Genomic DNA, 18,802 nt, shown 5'->3' with positions numbered 1-18,802 from the left:
CCCATAAATGCTTCGGTCAATAGCAACAGCGGCATTTACGTGGTTTGACACTGGGAGGAGGCTCCCTTCGTCAACCATCGCCGGGTCGCAAGAATGAATCATTGGTCACAGACGGGTTTCCATGGCAACCCGGGGGCCTAACAAAGGTCCCCAAGGCCTGCCATAGCTGTATGCCTACTAGGCAGTGCTGTCAGTGTAAAACTGACAGGCATTAACCCCTTCCCGCAAAATCACTTACAGTTACGTGATAGAAACTGGTGTTTTAACGCATTTCCACGTAACTATACGTGAAGGAGATGGAGATAGCTCAGGAGCTGAGCCAGCGGCATCACCGCCGGGTGCCAGCTGTATGTTACAGCTGGCACCCTGAGGTATCGGCCAGGACCGGAGCTAGCCTCCGATCCGACCGATTAACCCCTCACATGCTGAGTTCAATAGAGATCGCAGCATGTGAGGAGTTTTTAGCCACCGGCACCCCAGCAACATGATCGCTGGGTTGCCGATGGCTGTAAAGGCGATCGGAGGCCTAATACTTACCTCCCGGTCTGCCAGCAACGAAAGCCTCCTATGCCCCGCTCGTCGGCGGGGCCTAAAAGGCTTCCGGTACCATCAGCAAGATGGCGCCGGCTCAGCTTCCGGCTCAGAAGCTGAGCTGGCTTCATCAGCAATGGGTGTCCGCTGTATGACAGCAGACACCCCGATGTATCGGCAGGAACCGGAGCTAGCTCCGATTTCTGCCATTAACCCCTACAATGCAGCGATCCTATGCGATCGCTGCATCTTAGCGGTATGTAGCAAATCGGCAGCATGCCACGCGATGTCAAGGATAGCGACTGCTACTACGGCAACAGGAGGCCGAACAATGGCTTCCTGTCTGCCATTACGGAAGCAGATTAGGCCCCGTCCGGAGGCGGAGATTGATCGGCTTGCGGTCAGTGAACAACTGACAGTTCTAATACATTGCACTACATAGGTAGTGCAATGTATTAGAACATCAAACAAACAGTTGGAGCTTCAAGTCCCCTAGTGGGACTAAAGAAAAGTGTAAAAAAAAAAGTGTAAAATAAAAGTTGTAAAAAATACAATAAAAGTTTCAAGTAATAACATAAAACACTATCGCCCTTTTTCCCTTATCAAATCATTTATTATTAAAAAAATAAATAAAGCCATACACATTTGGTATCGCCGCGTCCGTAACGACCTGAACTATAAAAATATTATGTTATTTATACCGCAAAGTGAACGCCGGGAAAAAAATACTGCCATAATTGCTGTATTTTTGGTCACTTTGTCTTCCATAAATTGAAATAAAAAGAGATCAAAAAGTCGTATGTATCCAAAAATGGTACCTATAAAAACTATAACTCGTCTCGCAAAAAAACAAGCCCTCATACAGCTCTGTCGACGAAAAAATTAAAAAGTTATGGCTCTCGCAACTTGGCGACAGAAAAAATCCATTCTCTTTACCAAAGTAATTTTATTGTGCAAAAACTTGTAAAACATAAAAAAGTTCTATAAATTAGGTATCGCCGGAATCGGACTTACCCGCAGAATAAATTTAACATGTAATTTATGATCTGTGGTGAATGCTGTATAAAAAGAACTAAAAAAACATGCCAGAATTGCTGTTTTTTTGTCACCTGGCCGCTCAAAAAAAAGGATAACAAGTGTTTAAAAAGTCGCATGTACCCCAAAATGGAACCAATAAAAACTATAGCTCGTCCCCCAAAAAAACAGCCCTCGCACCACTAAGTCTATGAAAAAATAAAATTAGTTAAGGCTCCAATAAGTCAGGAAAGAAAAAATATGCAACTGTGCAGGATCAAGGGGAACATTTCTTCTGTTTCAAGTGGCGAATTATCAAGGCCCCTAAAATTAGGGAACCAGGAAGGGGAGGGCCCAAACATATCTGCTGGAAGCGAGGGTGCCCGTATTATACCAGGACAACACTTCCCAGCAAAATTCCCCAAACTGTAAAGGTGTACCAAAAGGGGGATAAGAAAGGACATTTATCAGTGCGACACACATCTATGGATTATTTTATTATTTTTTTTACCCTATTATTATACCACCCGACTATGCCCCTGATGTACTCTACCCCGTTTACATATGCCCCTACATTATAAACGGAAACACCAGTAAAACTCCAAACAAAACTACTACCAAGCAAAATCTGCGCTACAAAAGCAAAATGGCGCTCCCTCCCTTTTGAACCCTACAGCGTGCCCAAACAGCAGTTTACTTCCACATATATGGCGTCACCATACTTGGGAGAACCCTTTTAACAATTTTTACAGTGTGTTTCTCCAGTGGAACAAGCTGGGCACCACATATTTACCACTAAAATGGCATATCTAGGGAAAAATTAACATTTTTACTTTGCACCTACAGCAGCGCAATGATTCATGGAAAAGCCCTGTGGGGTGAAGATGCTCACTACACCTCATAATAAATGCCTTGAGGGGTGCAGTTTCCAAAATGGGGTCACTTCTCAGGGGTTTCTTTTATTATTTCACATCAGAGTCCTGCAATTGTGAACCAATACTTTGTAAATTGCCAAATTAGGCCTCGATTTCGCATGGTACTCTTTCAATCCTTAGCCTGGTCGAATGTCCAGGAAAAAGATGGCCACATGTAGGGTGTGTCTAAAACCGGGAAACACAGCATAATAATTAGAGAGCTATCTTGTTATGGTGGCACAAGCTGGGCACCACATATTGGCATATCTATGGAAAAAATCCCATTTTCACTCTGCAACATCGAGTGCACACCAAGTTCTGCCAATCACCTGCTAATACTCTCACTACACCCCTAGGTGAAGACCTTGAGGGGTGTTTCTAAAATGGTGTCACTTCTGGGGAATTTCCACTGTTTTGCTCCCACAGGGACTTTGTAAATGTGACATAGCGCCCAGAAACCAATCCAGTAAAATCTGTACTCCAAAAGCAAATGGCGCTCCTGCCCTTCGGAGCCCTACTCTGTGCCCAAACAGCAGTTTATGACCACACATGGGGTATTGCTGTACTCGGGAGAAATTGCTTTACAAATATTGGGGTTCTTTTTTCTTTTATTTGTTGAGAAAATGAAAAATTGAGCTAAAACTACGTCTTATTGAAGAAAACTTTTTTTTTTTTTTAATTTTCACTGCCCAATTCTAATAAAATCTATGAAACACCTGTGGGGTCAAAATGCTCACTACACCCCTAAATGAATTCTTCAAGGGGTGTAGTTTCGTGAATGGAGTCACTTTTGGGGAGTTTCCACTGTACTGGTTTCTTAGAAGCTTTGCAAAAGCGACATGGTATCAAGAAACAAATCCAGCAAAATCTGTGCTCCAAAAGCCAAATGGCGCTCCTTCCCTTCTGATCTTTGCCGTGTGACCAAACAGCAGTTTATGACCACATATGGGGTATTTCCGTACTCCAGAGAAGTTGCTTTACAAATGTTGGGGTTCTTTTATTCCTTTATTTGTTGAGAAAATGAAAAATTTTGCGCAAAAGCTACGTCTTATTGGAAAAATGTTTTTGTTTTTTTACTTCACTCCCCAATTCTAATAAAATCTATGAAACCCCTGTTGGGTCAAAATGCTCTCTACACCCCTAGATGGATTCTTCAAGGAGTGTAGTTTCCTAAACGGAGTAACTTTTTGGGCGTTTTCACTGTTTTGGTCCCTCTGGGGCTTTGCAAATGCGGCTTGGCAAACCATTCATGCTAAATTTGAGCTCCAAAAGCCAAATGGCGCTCTTTCCCTTCTGAGCCCTGCCGTGTGTCCAAACAGACGTTTATGACCACATGTGGGGTATTGTTTTACACGGGAGACATTGCTTTACAAATGTTGTGGTGCTTTTTCTCCTTAGTCCTTGTGGAAATTAGAAAAAATTAGCTAAACTTACATTTTCTTTAAAAGAATGTAGATTTTCATTTTCACGGCCTACTTCAAACCATTTCTGCAAAAATCCTGCGGGTTAAAATGCTCCTAGATAATTTTCTCAAGGGGTGTAATTTCCAAAAAGGGGTCACTGTTTTGGCACCGTAAGAGCCCTTCAAACCTGACATGGTCCCTAAAATATTTTCTAATAAAAAGGAGGCCCCAAAATCCTCTAGGTGCTCCTTTGATTCTGAGGCCGATGCTGCAGTCCAGTAACATGCTAGAGCCATATGTGGGATATTTCTAAAAACTGCAGAATCTGGGCAATAGATATTGAGTTGCATTTCTCTGGTAAACTCTGTTACAAAAAATTTTTATTAAAAATTAATTTCTCCCCAAAAAATATGGAATTTGTAAATTTCACCTCTACTTTGCTTTAATTCCTGTGAAACGTCTAAAGGGTTAAGAAACTTTCTAAATGCAGTTTTGAATACTTTGAGGGGTGAAGTTTTTAAAATGTGGTGACTTATTGGGGGTTTCTAATATATAAGGCCCTAAAAGTAACTTCACAACTGAACTGGCCCCTGTAAAAATGGCATTTTGAAATTTTCTTGAAAATGTGAGAAATTGCTGCTAAAGTTCTAAGCCTTGTAACATGCTAGAAAAAAAAGGATGTTCAAAAAACTATGCCAATCTAAAGTAGACATATGGGAAATGTTAATTAGAACAATTTTGTGTGGTAGTACGGTCTTACAAGCAGATACATTTAAATTTAGAAAAATTCTAATTTTTAAACATTTTCGCTAACTTTTGGTGTTTTTCACAATAAAATACTGAATGTATTGAGCAAATTTTGAGTAACATAAAGTCCAATGTGTCACGAGAAAACAATCTCAGAATCGCTTGGATACATAAAAGTATTCCAGAGTTATTACCACATAAACTGACATGTCAGATTTGAAAAAAATTGTCTGTGTCCTTAAGGGGTTAATGCTTGGGGATACGAAGTATACCAAAGCATTATATCAGTGACCAAAAGATTGCTTTGTGAAGTCCCCAAGTGGGAGTAAAAAAATAATTACAATTAAAATGTATTTAAAATTTTAAAAAGTGTACAGTAAAAAAAACAACAAATTTATTACATAAAACGTGGTTTTATTGTGTAAAGGTATAATAGAAAATACACATATTTGGCATTGCCGCGATCATAACGACCCGAACAATAACGTTTACACATTATTTAAACCGCATGGTGAACGTTGTACAAAAATAAGGGGGTGCTTTTTTTCCCATCTCCCCCGCAAAAAGATAATAATAAAAGTTATATAATAAGTGCTACGTACCCAAATGTGGAACCAATGTAAACTGCATCTCGTCTCGCAAAAAACAAGCCCACATACGGCTACATCGGCAAAAAAATACAAACGTTTGGCTCTTGGAATGTGGCGACACCAAAAAATAATATTTTGGTTTAAAAGAGTTTTTATTGTGCAAAAGTAGTAAAACATGACAAAAACTACACATATTTGGTAACGCCGTAATCTTGCCGATCCATAGAATAAGGCAACACATTATTTACGCCACACGGGGAAAGGTGTAAACTAAAAAAGCAAAAAACAGGGTTAGCAAACTTCGGCACTCCAGCTGCTGTGAAACTACAATTCCCAGCATACCCTGAAGCCCTTTGGCTGAAATAATAAAGCCTTTGGCTTTCATGGCATGCTGGGAGTTGTAGTTTCACAACAGCTAGAGTGCCGAAGGTTGCTGACCACTGCCATCATTCACTGACTGAGACTGAACGTCAATAAGTGTTGGGAGGGGAAATAGGAGGACTCTGAATTCCAGCAAGGCAAGCGTAATCTCATTTGAAATGAAAGGTTACATTGTAATCTCGCGAGATTACACTTGCCTTGCTGGAATCTCACAGAAAAGATTCAGAAGTGTCAGAATTCTAAATAAACATCACGTCCTGGCTGGTAGTGATGTATATTCATTATCAGGACACTACAGTAATGTTAGTGTTTGTGTATGTAGCTGCACATAACGATATAACTATATCGCTATTGCAGTGTAAATGAATGGAGAGAAGTGTATGACGCCGATTGGTCAGCGTCATACACTCCTCTGTACAACGCCCACTTGGTCTAACGTAAAAACACGCCCACTTGGGCATTAAGAAACTCATTAGCATAAATCTAAAAATCGCTCATAAAGTGGTTTAAAATAGATCGTTTTTCGAAATAAAAAGCATTACTGTCGCCTACATTACGGCGCCGATCTTCTTATGTAGGAGATAGGGCACTTATAATGTGGTGACAGAGTCTCTTTAACCTATCCAAGCGATTCTGAGATTGTTTTCTCGTGACACATTGGACTTTATGTTACTGGCAAAATTTGATCGATACATTCAATATTTAAATGTGAAAAACACCAAAATTTGGTGAAAAATTAAAAAAATTAACATTTTCTAAATTTAAATATATCTGCTTGTAAGACAGGCAGTTAAACCACACAAAATAGTCGCTAATTAACATCCCCCACATGTCTACATTAGATTGACATCGTTTTTTGAACATTCTTTTCTTTTTCTAGGACGTTACAAGGCTTAGAACTTTAGCAGCAATTTCTCACATTTTCAAGAAAATGTCAAAAGGCTATTTTTACAGGGGCCAGTTCAGTTGTGAAGTGGCTTTGAAGGCCTTATATATTAGAAACCTCCAAAAAGTCACCCCATATGAAAAACTTCACCCCTCAAAGTATTCAAAACAGCATTTAGAAAGTTTCTTGAAATTTAAAAATTTAATTTTTTTGTTGTTGCATAAATTCATTTTTAATCCATTTTTTTTGTAACACAAAGTTTTACCAGAGAAACGTAACTCAATATTTATTGCCCAGGTTCTGCAGTTTTAGGAAATATCCCACATGTGGCCCTAGTGTACTAATGGACTGAAGCACCGGCCTCAGAAGCAAAGGTGCACCTAGTGGATTTTGGGCCTCCTTTTTATTAGAATCTATTTTAGGAACCATGTCGGGTTTGAAGGGCTCTTGCAATGCCAAAACAGTGGAAATCCCCCAAAAGTGACCCCATTTGGGAAACTACACCCCTTAAGGAAATTATCTACGAGTATAGTGAGCATTTTGACACTACAGGTTTATTGCAGAAATTATTGGAAGTACGCCGTGAAAATGGAAATCTACATTCTTTCAAAGAAAATGTAGGTTTAGCAAATTTTTTCTCATTTCCACAAGGACTAAAGGAGGAAAAGCACCACAACATTTGTAAAGCAATTTCTCCCGAGTAAAACAGTACCCCATATGTGGTAATAAACAGGTGTTTGGACACATGGCAGGGCTTAGAAGGGAAAGAGCGCCATTTGGCTTTTGGAGCTCAAATTTAGCAGGAATGGTTTGCCGTGGCCATGTCGCATTTGCCAAGCATCTGAGGGACCAAAACAGTGAAAACGCCCAATAAGTAACTCCATTTAGGAAACGACATCCCTTGAGGAATACATCTATGGGTGTAGTGATCATTTTGACCCCACAGGAGTTTCATAGAATTTATTAGAATTGGGCAGTGAAAATAAACATTACATTTTTTTTCCAATAAGACGTAGCTTTAGCACAAAATTTTTCATTTTCTCAAAAAATAAAGCAGAAAAAGAACCCCAACATTTGTTAAGCAATTTCTCCCGAGTATGGCAATACCCCATATGTGGTTATAAACTCATTTTTGGGCACATGGCAGGGCTCAGAAGGGAAGGAGAGACATTTGGAAACCCCCAAAAGTGACCCTATTTTGGAAATTACACCCCTCAAGGTATTCACCTAGGGGTGTAGTGAGCATGTTAAATAGTATAAATATCGAGTGCATAAATTAGTGTGCACTCGATATTGCAGAGTGAAAATGGGATTTTGCAATAGATATGCCAATATGTGGTGCCCAGCTTGTGCCACCATAACAAGATAGCTCTCTAATTATTATGCTGTGTTTCCCGGTTTTAGAAACACCCCACATGTGGCCCTAATCTTTTGCCTGGACATTTGACAGGGCTCAGGAGTGAGAGAGTACAATGCGAAATTGAGGCCTAATTTGGCGATTTACACAGAATTGGTTCAAAATTGCAGAGGCTCAGATAGGAAATAATAAAAGAAACCCCCCCAGAAGTGACCCCATTTTAGAAACTACACCCCTCAAGGCATTTATTAAGGGGTGAAGTGAACATTTTCACCCCACAGGTCTTTTCCATAAATGAATGCGCTGCGGATGGTGCAAAGTAAAAATTAAAATTTTTCCCCAATTCAGTGGCAAGTATGTCATACCCAGCTTATCCCACTGTAGACACACACCCCAAAAATTGTTAAAAGGGCTCTCCCGGGTATGGCGGTGCCATATATGTGGAAGTAGACTGCTGTTTGGGCACACTGTAGGGCTCAGATGGGTGAGAGCGCCATTTGGCTTTTGAAGCGTAGATTTTAGTTTTGTTTGAGTATTGCTGGTGTTTCTGTTTATAATGTGGGGGCATATGAAAGATGGGCAGAGTATATCAGGGGCATAGTCAGGTGTTAACATAATGGGGTAAACAATAAAATAATCCATAGATGTGTATTACGCTGTGAAGCAATCCTTTCTGCACAGGCCGCTGTCGCACTGATAAATGGTGTCTTTACTTATCCCCCTTTTAGTCCACACTCCGCACCTTTGCAGTTTGGGGAATTTTGCTAGGAAGTGTTGTCCTGGTATAAAACGGATGCCCTCGCTTCTAGCAGATGTTTGGGCCCTCCCCCTTCCTGGTTCCCTAATTTTAGGGCCCCGATAAATCGCCTCTTGAAACAGACTAAATATTCCCCTCTGATCTGCACAACCGCATATTTTTTATTTCCTGACTTATGGAAGGCTTAACTAATTTTATTTTTTCATAGGTGTAGTGGTATAAGGGCTGTCTTTTTGCGGGATGAGCTGTATTTATTATTGGTACCATTTTGGGGTACATGCAACTTTTTATCCTATATTTTGAGAGGCAAGGTGACCAAAAAACAGCAATTCTGGCAGAGTTTTTTTTTTATACAGCGTTCACCATGCGTTATAAATGACATGTTAACTTTCTTCTGCGGGTCAGTACGATTCCGGCGATACCTAATTTATAGCACTTTTTTATGTCTTACATGTATTATTTCTGTCGCCATGCTGTGAGAACCATAACTTTTTCATTTTTTCGTCGACGGAGCTGTATGAGGGCTTGTCTTTTGCGAGACGAGCTATAGTTTTTATAGGCACCATTTTTGGATACATGCGACTTTTTGATCACTTTTTATTTCAATTTTTGTAGGGCAAAGTGACCAAAAACCAGAAATTCTGGCATTAGTTTTTTTTAAAAAATTTACGCCGTTCACCGCATGGAATAAATAACATCATATTTTTATAGTTTAGGCTGTTACGGTCACGGCGATACCAAATATGTATGGTTTATTTATTTTTATCAAAAATAACGGACATGATCAGGGAAAAAGAGCGACTGTGTTTTATTTTATTACTTAAAACTTTTATTATATTTTTCACAATTTTTTTTTACACTTTACTGTAGTCCCACTAAGCGACTTGAAGGTCGAACTGTCAGATTTGTTTACGTAGTGCAATGTAATAGATTTGTCAGTCATTCACGGACAGCAAGCCGATTAGGCTTCGACTCCGGGCGGGGCCTAATCGGCTTCTGTAATGGCAGACATGAGGCCATTGTTAGGTCTCCTGATGTCATAATAGCAGTCGGCAGTTGTGCGATTGCAGGGCACAGCTGGCGATCTGCTAGCAACCACAAAGATGCAGCGATCGCATCCGATCGCTCCATCTGAGGGGTTAATGGCAGGGATTGGAGCTAGCTCCAGTTCTGCCGTTACAGGTGGATGTCAGCTGTAACCTACAGCTGATATCCACCGCTGATGACGCCGGCTCATCTCCTGAGCCGGCGCCATCTTGCCGGCGGTTACGGAAGCCTTTCAGGCCCCGCCTCTGGACGGGAGTTGGACGTTTTACGTGCTAGGCACACCGGGAGGCCAGTATTAGGCGTCCGGTTGCCATTTCAGCCATCGACACCCCAGCGATTTTATTGCTGGGATGTCGATGAGCTGCAAACACCTTAAATGCAGCGATCACTTTTGGCGGCTGCATTTAAAGGGTTAATGGCGGGGATCGAAGCGAACTTCGGTCCCCGCCGTTACAGCAGGATGTCAGCTGTCAGATACAGCTGACATCCGGGGATGATGGCACCGACTCAGCTTCTGAGCCAGTGCCATGCATTTGTCGTAAGTATACAACATTTTGCGGGAAGTACTGGCTTTCCATGACGTATTCTTACGACAAATGTTGGGAAGGGGTTAAGACAGCGAAAACTGATAAATTAGCTCAAAATATAAGATTGACCTAATGAGTAAAGTTCTTCATTAAGAAAGTAGGATGACTTGCTGGATATCCCAGGACAAGTGAAAAGGTGGAAATACAAAAATAAAAGAAAAAGTGCATGCAAACAAAGTTGAAGACCATAGAAAAGCACATCTGTGGTATATATGCATAAAATAAACAGGATTTATAGCTTACTTGACTGTAGACCGGATGACCTCAGTAAGAGCATCTCTCACCCTGTAACATACAACAGACAGATAGGCCACTTACTGCTGGATTATGACAACATAAGAAAGAAATCCAACAAAACACTTTCATTAGGATTTTTCTTCATTTAGACTTTGCTGGAAAAACAGTTGAATACTAAGGCAGAATTTATTGCTATTCATTATGAGTAGAATTTATTCTACTAGTTTTACATGACCAATTCAGCAAATACGGTAAATGGTGTCAAGTGTAGAACTATCTGTTACAAGCACATGTATAAACCTAATCTGTTACAAGCACATGTATAAACCTAATCTGTTACAAGCACATGTATAAACCTAATCTGTTACAAGCACATGTATAAACCTAATCTGTTACAAGCACATGTATAAACCTAATCTGTTACAAGCACATGTATAAACCTAATCTGTTACAAGCACATGTATAAACCTAATCTGTTAGGCTGGGTTCACACGGCCAAATTTCAGACGTATACGAGGCGTATTATGCCTCGTTTTACGTCTGAAAATATGGCTACAATACGTCGGCAAACATCTGCCCATTCATTTGAATGGGTTTGCCGACGTACTGTGCAGACGACCTGTTATTTACGCGTCGTCGTTTGATAGCTGTCAAACGACGACTCGTAAAAATACAGCCTCGTCAAAAGAAGTGCAGGACACTTCTTTCAGACGTTTTTGGAGCTGTTTTCTCATAGACTCCAATGAAAACAGCTCCAAAAACGAGTTGGTAAAAAAATGAGTTGGTAAAAATGCGAGTTGGTAAAAAACGTCTGAAAAGCAGGGTCTGTTTTCCCTTGAAAACAGCTCTGGATTTTCAGACGTTTTGGTTGACTACGTGTGAACATACCCTTACAAGCACATGTATAAACCTAATCTGTTACAAGCACATGTATAAACCTAGTCTGTTACAAACACATGCATAAACCTAATCTGTTACAAACACATGCATAAACCTAATCTGTTTATACATGTGCTTGTAACAGATTAGATTTATGCATGTGTTTGTAACAGATTAGGTTTATGCATGTGTTTGTAACGGATTAGGTTTATACATGTGTTTGTAACAGATTAGGTTTATGATTGTAACATATTAGGTTTATGCATGTGCTTGTAAGGCTGGGTTCACACGAGCATGTTACGTCCGTAAAGGACGGAACGTATTTCGGACGCAAGTCCCGGACCGAACACACTGCAGGGAGCCGGGCTCCTAGCATCATAGTTATGTACGACGCTAGGAGTCCCTGCCGGACAACTGTCCTGTACTGTAATCATGTTTTCAGTACGAGACAGTAATTCCACGGGGAAGCAGGGACTCCTAGCGTCGTACATAACTATGATGCTAGGAGCCCGGCTCCCGGCACTGTGTTCGGTCCGGGACTTGCGGCCGAAATACGTTCCGTCCTTTACGGACGTAACATGCTCGTGTGAACCCAGCCTAACAGATTAGGTTTATGCATGTGTTTGTAAAAGATTAGGTTTATACATGTGCTTGTAACAGATTAGGTTTATACATGTGCTTGTAACAGATTAGGTTTATACATGTGTTTGTAACAGATTAGGTTTATACATGTGCTTGTAACTGATTAGGTTATATCAAGTACAGAGTGAACGCAGCCGTCTACCAGGACATTTTCGAGCACTTCATGCTTCCCTCAGCTGACAGGCTTTATGGAGATGCTGATTTCATTTTCCAGCAGGACTTGGTACTTTTGGCAGTGTGGACAGGTGCCAATACCTGGTTTAATAACCACAGTATCACGGTGCTTGATTGGCCAGAAAATTCGCCTGACCTAAACACCATAGACAATCTATGGGGTATTGTCAAGAGGAAGATGAGACACCAGACCCAACAATGCAGACGAACTGAAGGCCACTATGAAAGCAACCTGGGCTTCCATAACACCTCAGCAGTGCCACAGGCTGATCGCCTCCATGCCACGCCGCATCGATGCAGTAACTCATGCAAAAGGAGCCCGACCAAGTATTGAGTGCATATACTGTACAGACTTTTCAGTAGGAATACATTTCGGTATTAAAAATCATTTTTGAAATTGGGCTTATAATATTCAAATTTTCTGAGACACTAAATTTAAATTTTATCATAATCATCAACATTAAAAGAAAAAAATGCTGGAAATAGATCGGTCTGCGTGTAATGAATCAATATAATATATGAGTTCCACTTTTTGAATTGAGTTACTAAAATAAATTAACTTTTTGAGGATATTCGAATTCATTGAGATGGACTAGTACACACACACACATATATATATATATATATATATATATATACACATATATATACACACAGTGAAGGAAATAAGTATTTGATCCCTTGTTGATTTTGTAAGTTTGCCCACTGTCAAAGTCATGAACAGTCTAGAATTTTTAGGCTAGGTTAATTTTACCAGTGAGAGATAGATTATATTTAAAAAAAAAAGAAAATCACATAGTCAAAATTATATATATTTATTTGCATAGTGCACAGAGAAATAAGTATTTGATCCCCTACCAACCATTAAGAGTTCAGCCTCCTCCAGACCAGTTACACGCTCCAAATCAACTTGGTGCCTGCATTAAAGACTGCTGTCTTACATGGTCACCTGTATAAAAGACTCCTGTCCACAGACTCAATTAATCAGTCTGACTCTAACCTCTACAACATGGGCAAGACCAAAGAGCTTTCTAAGGATGTCAGGGACAAGATCATAGACCTGCACAAGGCTGGAATGGGCTACAAAACCATAAGTAAGATGCTGGGTGAGAAGGAGACAACTGTTGGTGCAATAGTAAGAAAATGGAAGACATACAAAATGACTGTCAATCGACATCGATCTGGGGCTCCATGCAAAATCTCACCTCGTGGGGTATCCTTTATCCTGAGGAAGGTGAGAGCTCAGCCGAAAACTACACGGGGGGAACTTGTTAATGATCTCAAGGCAGCTGGGACCACAGTCACCAAGAAAACCATTGGTAACACATTACGCCGTAATGGATTAAAATCCTGCAGTGCCCGCAAGGTCCCCCTGCTCAAGAAGGCACATGTACAGGCCCGTCTGAAGTTTGCAAATGAACATCTGGATGATTCTGAGAGTGATTGGGAGAAGGTGCTGTGGTCAGATGAGACTAAAATTGAGCTCTTTGGCATTAACTCAACTCGCCGTTTTTGGAGGAAGAGAAATGCTGCCTATGACCCAAAGAACACCGTCCCCACTGTCAAGCATGGAGGTGGAAACATTATGTTTTGGGGGTGTTTCTCTGCTAAGGGCACAGGACTACTTCACCGCATCAATGGGAGAATGGATGGAGCCATGTACCGTCAAATCCTGAGTGACAACCTCCTTCCCTCCACCAGAATATTAAAAATGGCTCGTGGCTGGGTCTTCCAGCACGACAATAAGGGTATGTTCACACGGCCTATTTACGGACGTAATTCGGGCGTTTTTGCCCCGAATTACGTCTGAAAATAGCGCCTCAATAGCGCTGACAAACATCTGCCCATTGAAAGCAATGGGCAGACGTTTGTCTGTTCACACGAGGCGTATATTTACGCGCCGCTGTCAAATGACGGCGCGTAAATAGACGCCCGCGTAGAAGAAGTGACCTGTCACTTCTTTGGCCGTAATTGGAGCCGCTATTCATTGACTCCAATGAATAGCAGCGCTAATTACGGCCGTAATTGACGCGGCGTTCATGCGCCTGCACATGCCGGTACGGCTGAAATTACGGGGATGTTTTCAGGCTGAAACATCCCCGTAATTTCAGCCGTTACGGACCCCCGCCGTGTGAACATACCCTTACCCAAAACATACAGCCAAGGCAACAAAGGAATGGCTCAAAAAGAAGCACATTAAGGTCATGGAGTGGCCTAGCCAGTCTCCAGACCTTAATCCCATCGAAAACTTATGGAGGGAGCTGAAGATCCGAGTTGCCAAGCGACAGCCTCAAAATCTTAATGATTTACAGATGATCTGCAAAGAGGAGTGGGCCAAAATTCCATCTAACATGTGTGCAAACCTCATCATCAACTACTAAAAATGTCTGACTGCTGTGCTTGCCAACAAGGGTTTTGCCACCAAGTATTAAGTCTTGTTTGCCAAAGGGATCAAATACTTATTTCTCTGTGCCCAATGCAAATAAATATATATAATTTTGACAATGTGTTTTTTTTTTTTATATAATCTCTCTCACTGGTAAAATTAACCTAGCCTAAAAATTTTAGACTGTTCATGTCTTTGACAGTGGGCAAACTTACAAAATCAGCAAGGAATCAAATAATTATTTCCTTCACTGTATAATGTAAAACATAAAAAAATATATACATTTGGTATCACTTTAATATTACAGATCCGCAGTATAGAGTTAACATGTAATTTTTACTGCATGTCGAAAGCCTTTAAACTAAAACCCCCAAAAATGGTGCAATTGCTAGGACTTATCTTTTTATTTTACACATTTAATTGTGCCATTATAAAAAGCAACACGTTATGCAAAAGACTATCCCTCATCCAGCTATGTTGACAGAAAAATAAAAGTTAAGCTCTTGGATGGGTAGATTACAAAATGAATTTAAAAAAAAGAAAACTGGCTGTGGTGGCGAGGAGTTAAACGGTTATCAAGTAAAAAACAGGGGTCTGTAAATATATTTTCTACTTATTCGACTTTTGAGTCACATATTAATAAAGCCAACACATATTAAGCACTGAAAATTCCTCACAGCGCAGTTGGACTATTTATGTGAATAAATGCCTTCATAATCTGACCACTATTATGGTCAATACAGGATGATTCTTTATTTCAAACATACTGTGTATATTGAGCGATATCCGTCTACATCCTTTTTTTTTTTTCACTACATTGAAAAGAATAGATTGCACTTTTCAATACAGGGGGAACCCTTTTTTCTTTTCTTAGAATGGGAGTCAATAGATGTATATAATTGTATGGCCTATATACAGAGCCTAAACAATACACTGTGGTTTTTCAAGACTTTACCACCGATAAAAACGGAATTTCTAGTTATATTTACCATAGCCAAGCCGTAAATGTTTTATACTGAATTTCTTGTGGGTCATCTTTTCCATGCTTCAGCTGCATCTCCAGCTCTGCTTGTCTGCCCTACAAATATAAAAGGACATGTTACACACCCCAAACCGACCAGTAAACTAATTTTAAAATGAAAACTATAGACCCATGTATTTATGGTATACTTCTTTGAAATAGGAAATCAAGTTCTAAGTTCATACAGAGGCTTTTTACGCCGATTTAGCGTTTTACGCTAGGTATACATTGTTTGAAACTTTCTCCCAAGAGTTTGGGGTATTTTTAATGCTTTAATGAGCCTATGAAGAAAGAAACTACGTGAAAAAGTGTGTGGGATAAAACAAAGGAAAGTAGTTTAAACCATTCCAGTAGATTATAAACATTCCTCACTCCTGGTCCTGTTATACACTGTATGATCACTGTAACTCTCAGATATTTCTAACAAGATATATAGTAATTGGCAGTGTAAAGGTGTTGTCATCAACAGACATCCCCAGACCCCCGAATGGCGAGGCGGCCTCTAGCCCTGAGATGGTCGGGCTTTCAGAAACAGCCATTGGCCATTTCATTCAGTGGAAAAGAGGTTGGGGGACCCTTGATTCCCCAGATAGGTGCAGGTCCTGTGGATATGCCATAAATGCCCTAAGTCCTATCTTAGACGGTCATGGCATATCCCATATAAATCCCATAACTGTCTAAGATGGAAATTGCCCTTTAATGAAGGTGGAGCTGCTTAGATACAGTGTATTTCAACTTACCTGCAATACAGCATGGTACGTCCTTGTCATGAAGCCAAGCCAAGACTGTGGAAGAAGAATGGAACGATGCCATTCAGAGGACTGGATATTTACCTACAGAAAAAAAACAAAAAGACATGCAACGCCTAAGGTTTCAATCTGTTCAATCCAGACACACAGTAGGATTCAAGCAGATAATGTATTTGTTAAATTAAAAAAAATGACCTGACTAGTAAATAGGACAACATCTCTAATATATGTGATCTGTGGAGTTCGCTACAACCGTGCAACTGGGACACAAGCCCCAGACTTTTGGACTGGTGTCCCGGATCCTCAGGCGACTGACACTTTCAATTGTATCTGCATGCTCAGGACGCAGATACAGTTGAATGCTATGTCGGAGCAAGGAGCCTGCAGCCTATGAGACGCTGGGACAATGACTTCACTGCATCGGTCTACGCAAAGGTCCCATCTCGGCATCTCATAGGCTGCAGGCCTGATGTGGTTAAGGAGGCCTGCAGCCTCAGAATGTGCAGCTCTTTTGTCGTTGGAACAGGGATAGGTGAGTATAAGTTTTAATATTTGTTGGGGGCACTATTACTCAATGGGGTCCATTAAGGGGGCACCAATAATGAGAAGCACTATTACTGAATGGGGGTCAATAGGGGTGCTATAACGGAGTAAGGAGCATTAAGGGGGCACCATTAATGAGTAGGGGCACGATTACGGAGTCGGGCCATTCAGGGAGCACAATTACTGAATGGGCAGCACTAAAGGACACAATTACTGTGTGGAGGACACTAAGGTGGCACCGATACTGTGTGTGGGGAAACTATTACTGTGGGAGGATCTAAGGGGCATGATTGCAGTGTGGGGATACCATTACTGTGTGTGAGGGAAACTTCTGGGGTTAAGGGGGCAGGCACTAGGGTGGAGATCACCATTACTTTGTGGGTGGCACTATTACTCCATGGAACACAAAGAGCACCGTCAGTGGGTGGTGTGCTAAAAAAGTGAAGCTCCAAAGTGGTCTGTGTGTCAAATTCCGCAGAGATAATTTGTGGTTGGAAAAAGTCATCATGGCAGTCGGGCCCGGATGAAGAAGAAAAGGGAAAGTGAATGACTCCATTCTGAGAAGACGTCACCTGTGAGCCACTGGCTGTAACTGTACTGTATTCACTTATATGGTCTGCAGAGCTTCCAGTGTAGGACCGGTATCTACCACTATATGGTCACTGAATGGTGGTGATATTGCTTTCTGTATAGTCAATTTTATTAGGTAACCGAATAAATTATCCAGGCTTCACAGCAATGATTTTCTTTATTTCTAGGAACAGTGTACTAATGAGGTGGTGTATCAAAGCCTATCATTTGTTCTAAAAGTTGTTTTTTTAGCTATGCTGTCTTCATACACACTATATAGACGAAAGTATTGGGACACACCTCTTAATCGTGTAATTAAGGAGTTTCATTCAGTCCCATTGCCACAGGGGTATACAAAGAAGCACCTAGCCATGCAGTCTGTCTTTACAAACATTTGTGAAAGAATAGGTCGTTCTAAAGAGCTCACTGAATTCGAATGTGGTACTGTAATAGGATGCCACTGTTGCAAACAGTCAATTTTTTCCCTCATAGATGTTCTACGACCAATTGTGAGTGGTATTATTGCAAAGTGGAAATGTAGGGACCACGTAAAGTTACAGAGTGGGGTCGCCGAGTGCTTAGGCGCATAGTGCATACAGGTCACCAACGCTCTGCTTTATATGTTGCACTTTGACACAATGTTTGTTATTATATGATATGTAAATAATGTCTGTCAATACACATTGTAGTAGATGTAATCTTGCAGGTTTTGAATGCTTTACTGTGTAAGGGGGAGTTCACACAGAGTTTTTTGACTCATTTTTTTGATGCGGAAACCGCGCCAAAAAACTGTGAATTCAATGGGAGGCGGAATTTTCCAGCGAGCGGAAAAACCGTATCGCAGGAAAAAGAAGGGACATGCTCTATCTTCGGGCGTTTACGCCTCTGACCTTCCATTGACATCAATGGGAGGCAGAGAAAGCCTATTTCGCAGCATTTTTTGCCCGCGGCGCTCAATGGCTGCAAGCGAAAAACGCCACGAAAATCGGCGTGCAGGCAAAGCAAAATCTGCCTCAAAATTCCAAACGAAATTTTGAGGCAGATTTTCCACCTGCAAAAAACTCTGCGTGAACCCAGCCTTAAAGGGGTTTTCCTATCAGACATTTTTGACATATCCACAGAATATGTTATAAAAAATATGTTATACAGATGCGGGTCCCACCTCTGGGACCCGCAGCTATCTCTAGAACAGGGCCCCCTAAACCCCATTCTACTGCTCTGCGTTGTGGCTGAAGCGTGTGATTCCCGACCATGAAGAAGAAAATATTTCCGATCATGAAGAAGAAAACATAGTAGTGAATGGCAGTTACAGAAGCAGCATAGAACGCGAGCTACGCGGTTTCCGTAACTACCATTCAATTCTATGGGACTTACGGAAACAGTGTAG

The 18,802-nt window shown here is 40.9% G+C and overlaps 1 protein-coding gene across 4 annotated transcripts in view; it reads right to left on the bottom strand.

The window, feature by feature from the left end:
• Positions 1 to 18,802, bottom strand: part of FOCAD (focadhesin) — a 407,831-nt gene that overhangs the window by 81,825 nt on the left and 307,204 nt on the right. For all 4 annotated transcript variants that reach the window (XM_075825910.1, XM_075825919.1, XM_075825901.1 and 1 more), the window contains 3 exons: positions 16,294 to 16,386; positions 15,522 to 15,610; positions 10,458 to 10,499 (listed from right to left, as the gene is read on the bottom strand). In XM_075825910.1, coding sequence (XP_075682025.1) covers positions 10,458 to 10,499; positions 15,522 to 15,610; positions 16,294 to 16,386 — 224 coding nt within the window. The remainder of the gene's footprint in view (positions 1 to 10,457; positions 10,500 to 15,521; positions 15,611 to 16,293; positions 16,387 to 18,802) is intronic.

This window comes from Rhinoderma darwinii, chromosome 1 (genome assembly GCF_050947455.1).
Source record: "Rhinoderma darwinii isolate aRhiDar2 chromosome 1, aRhiDar2.hap1, whole genome shotgun sequence".
NCBI classification, from domain to species: domain Eukaryota; kingdom Metazoa; phylum Chordata; class Amphibia; order Anura; family Rhinodermatidae; genus Rhinoderma; species Rhinoderma darwinii.
This window is presented reverse-complemented; position numbering and strand designations above follow the sequence as displayed.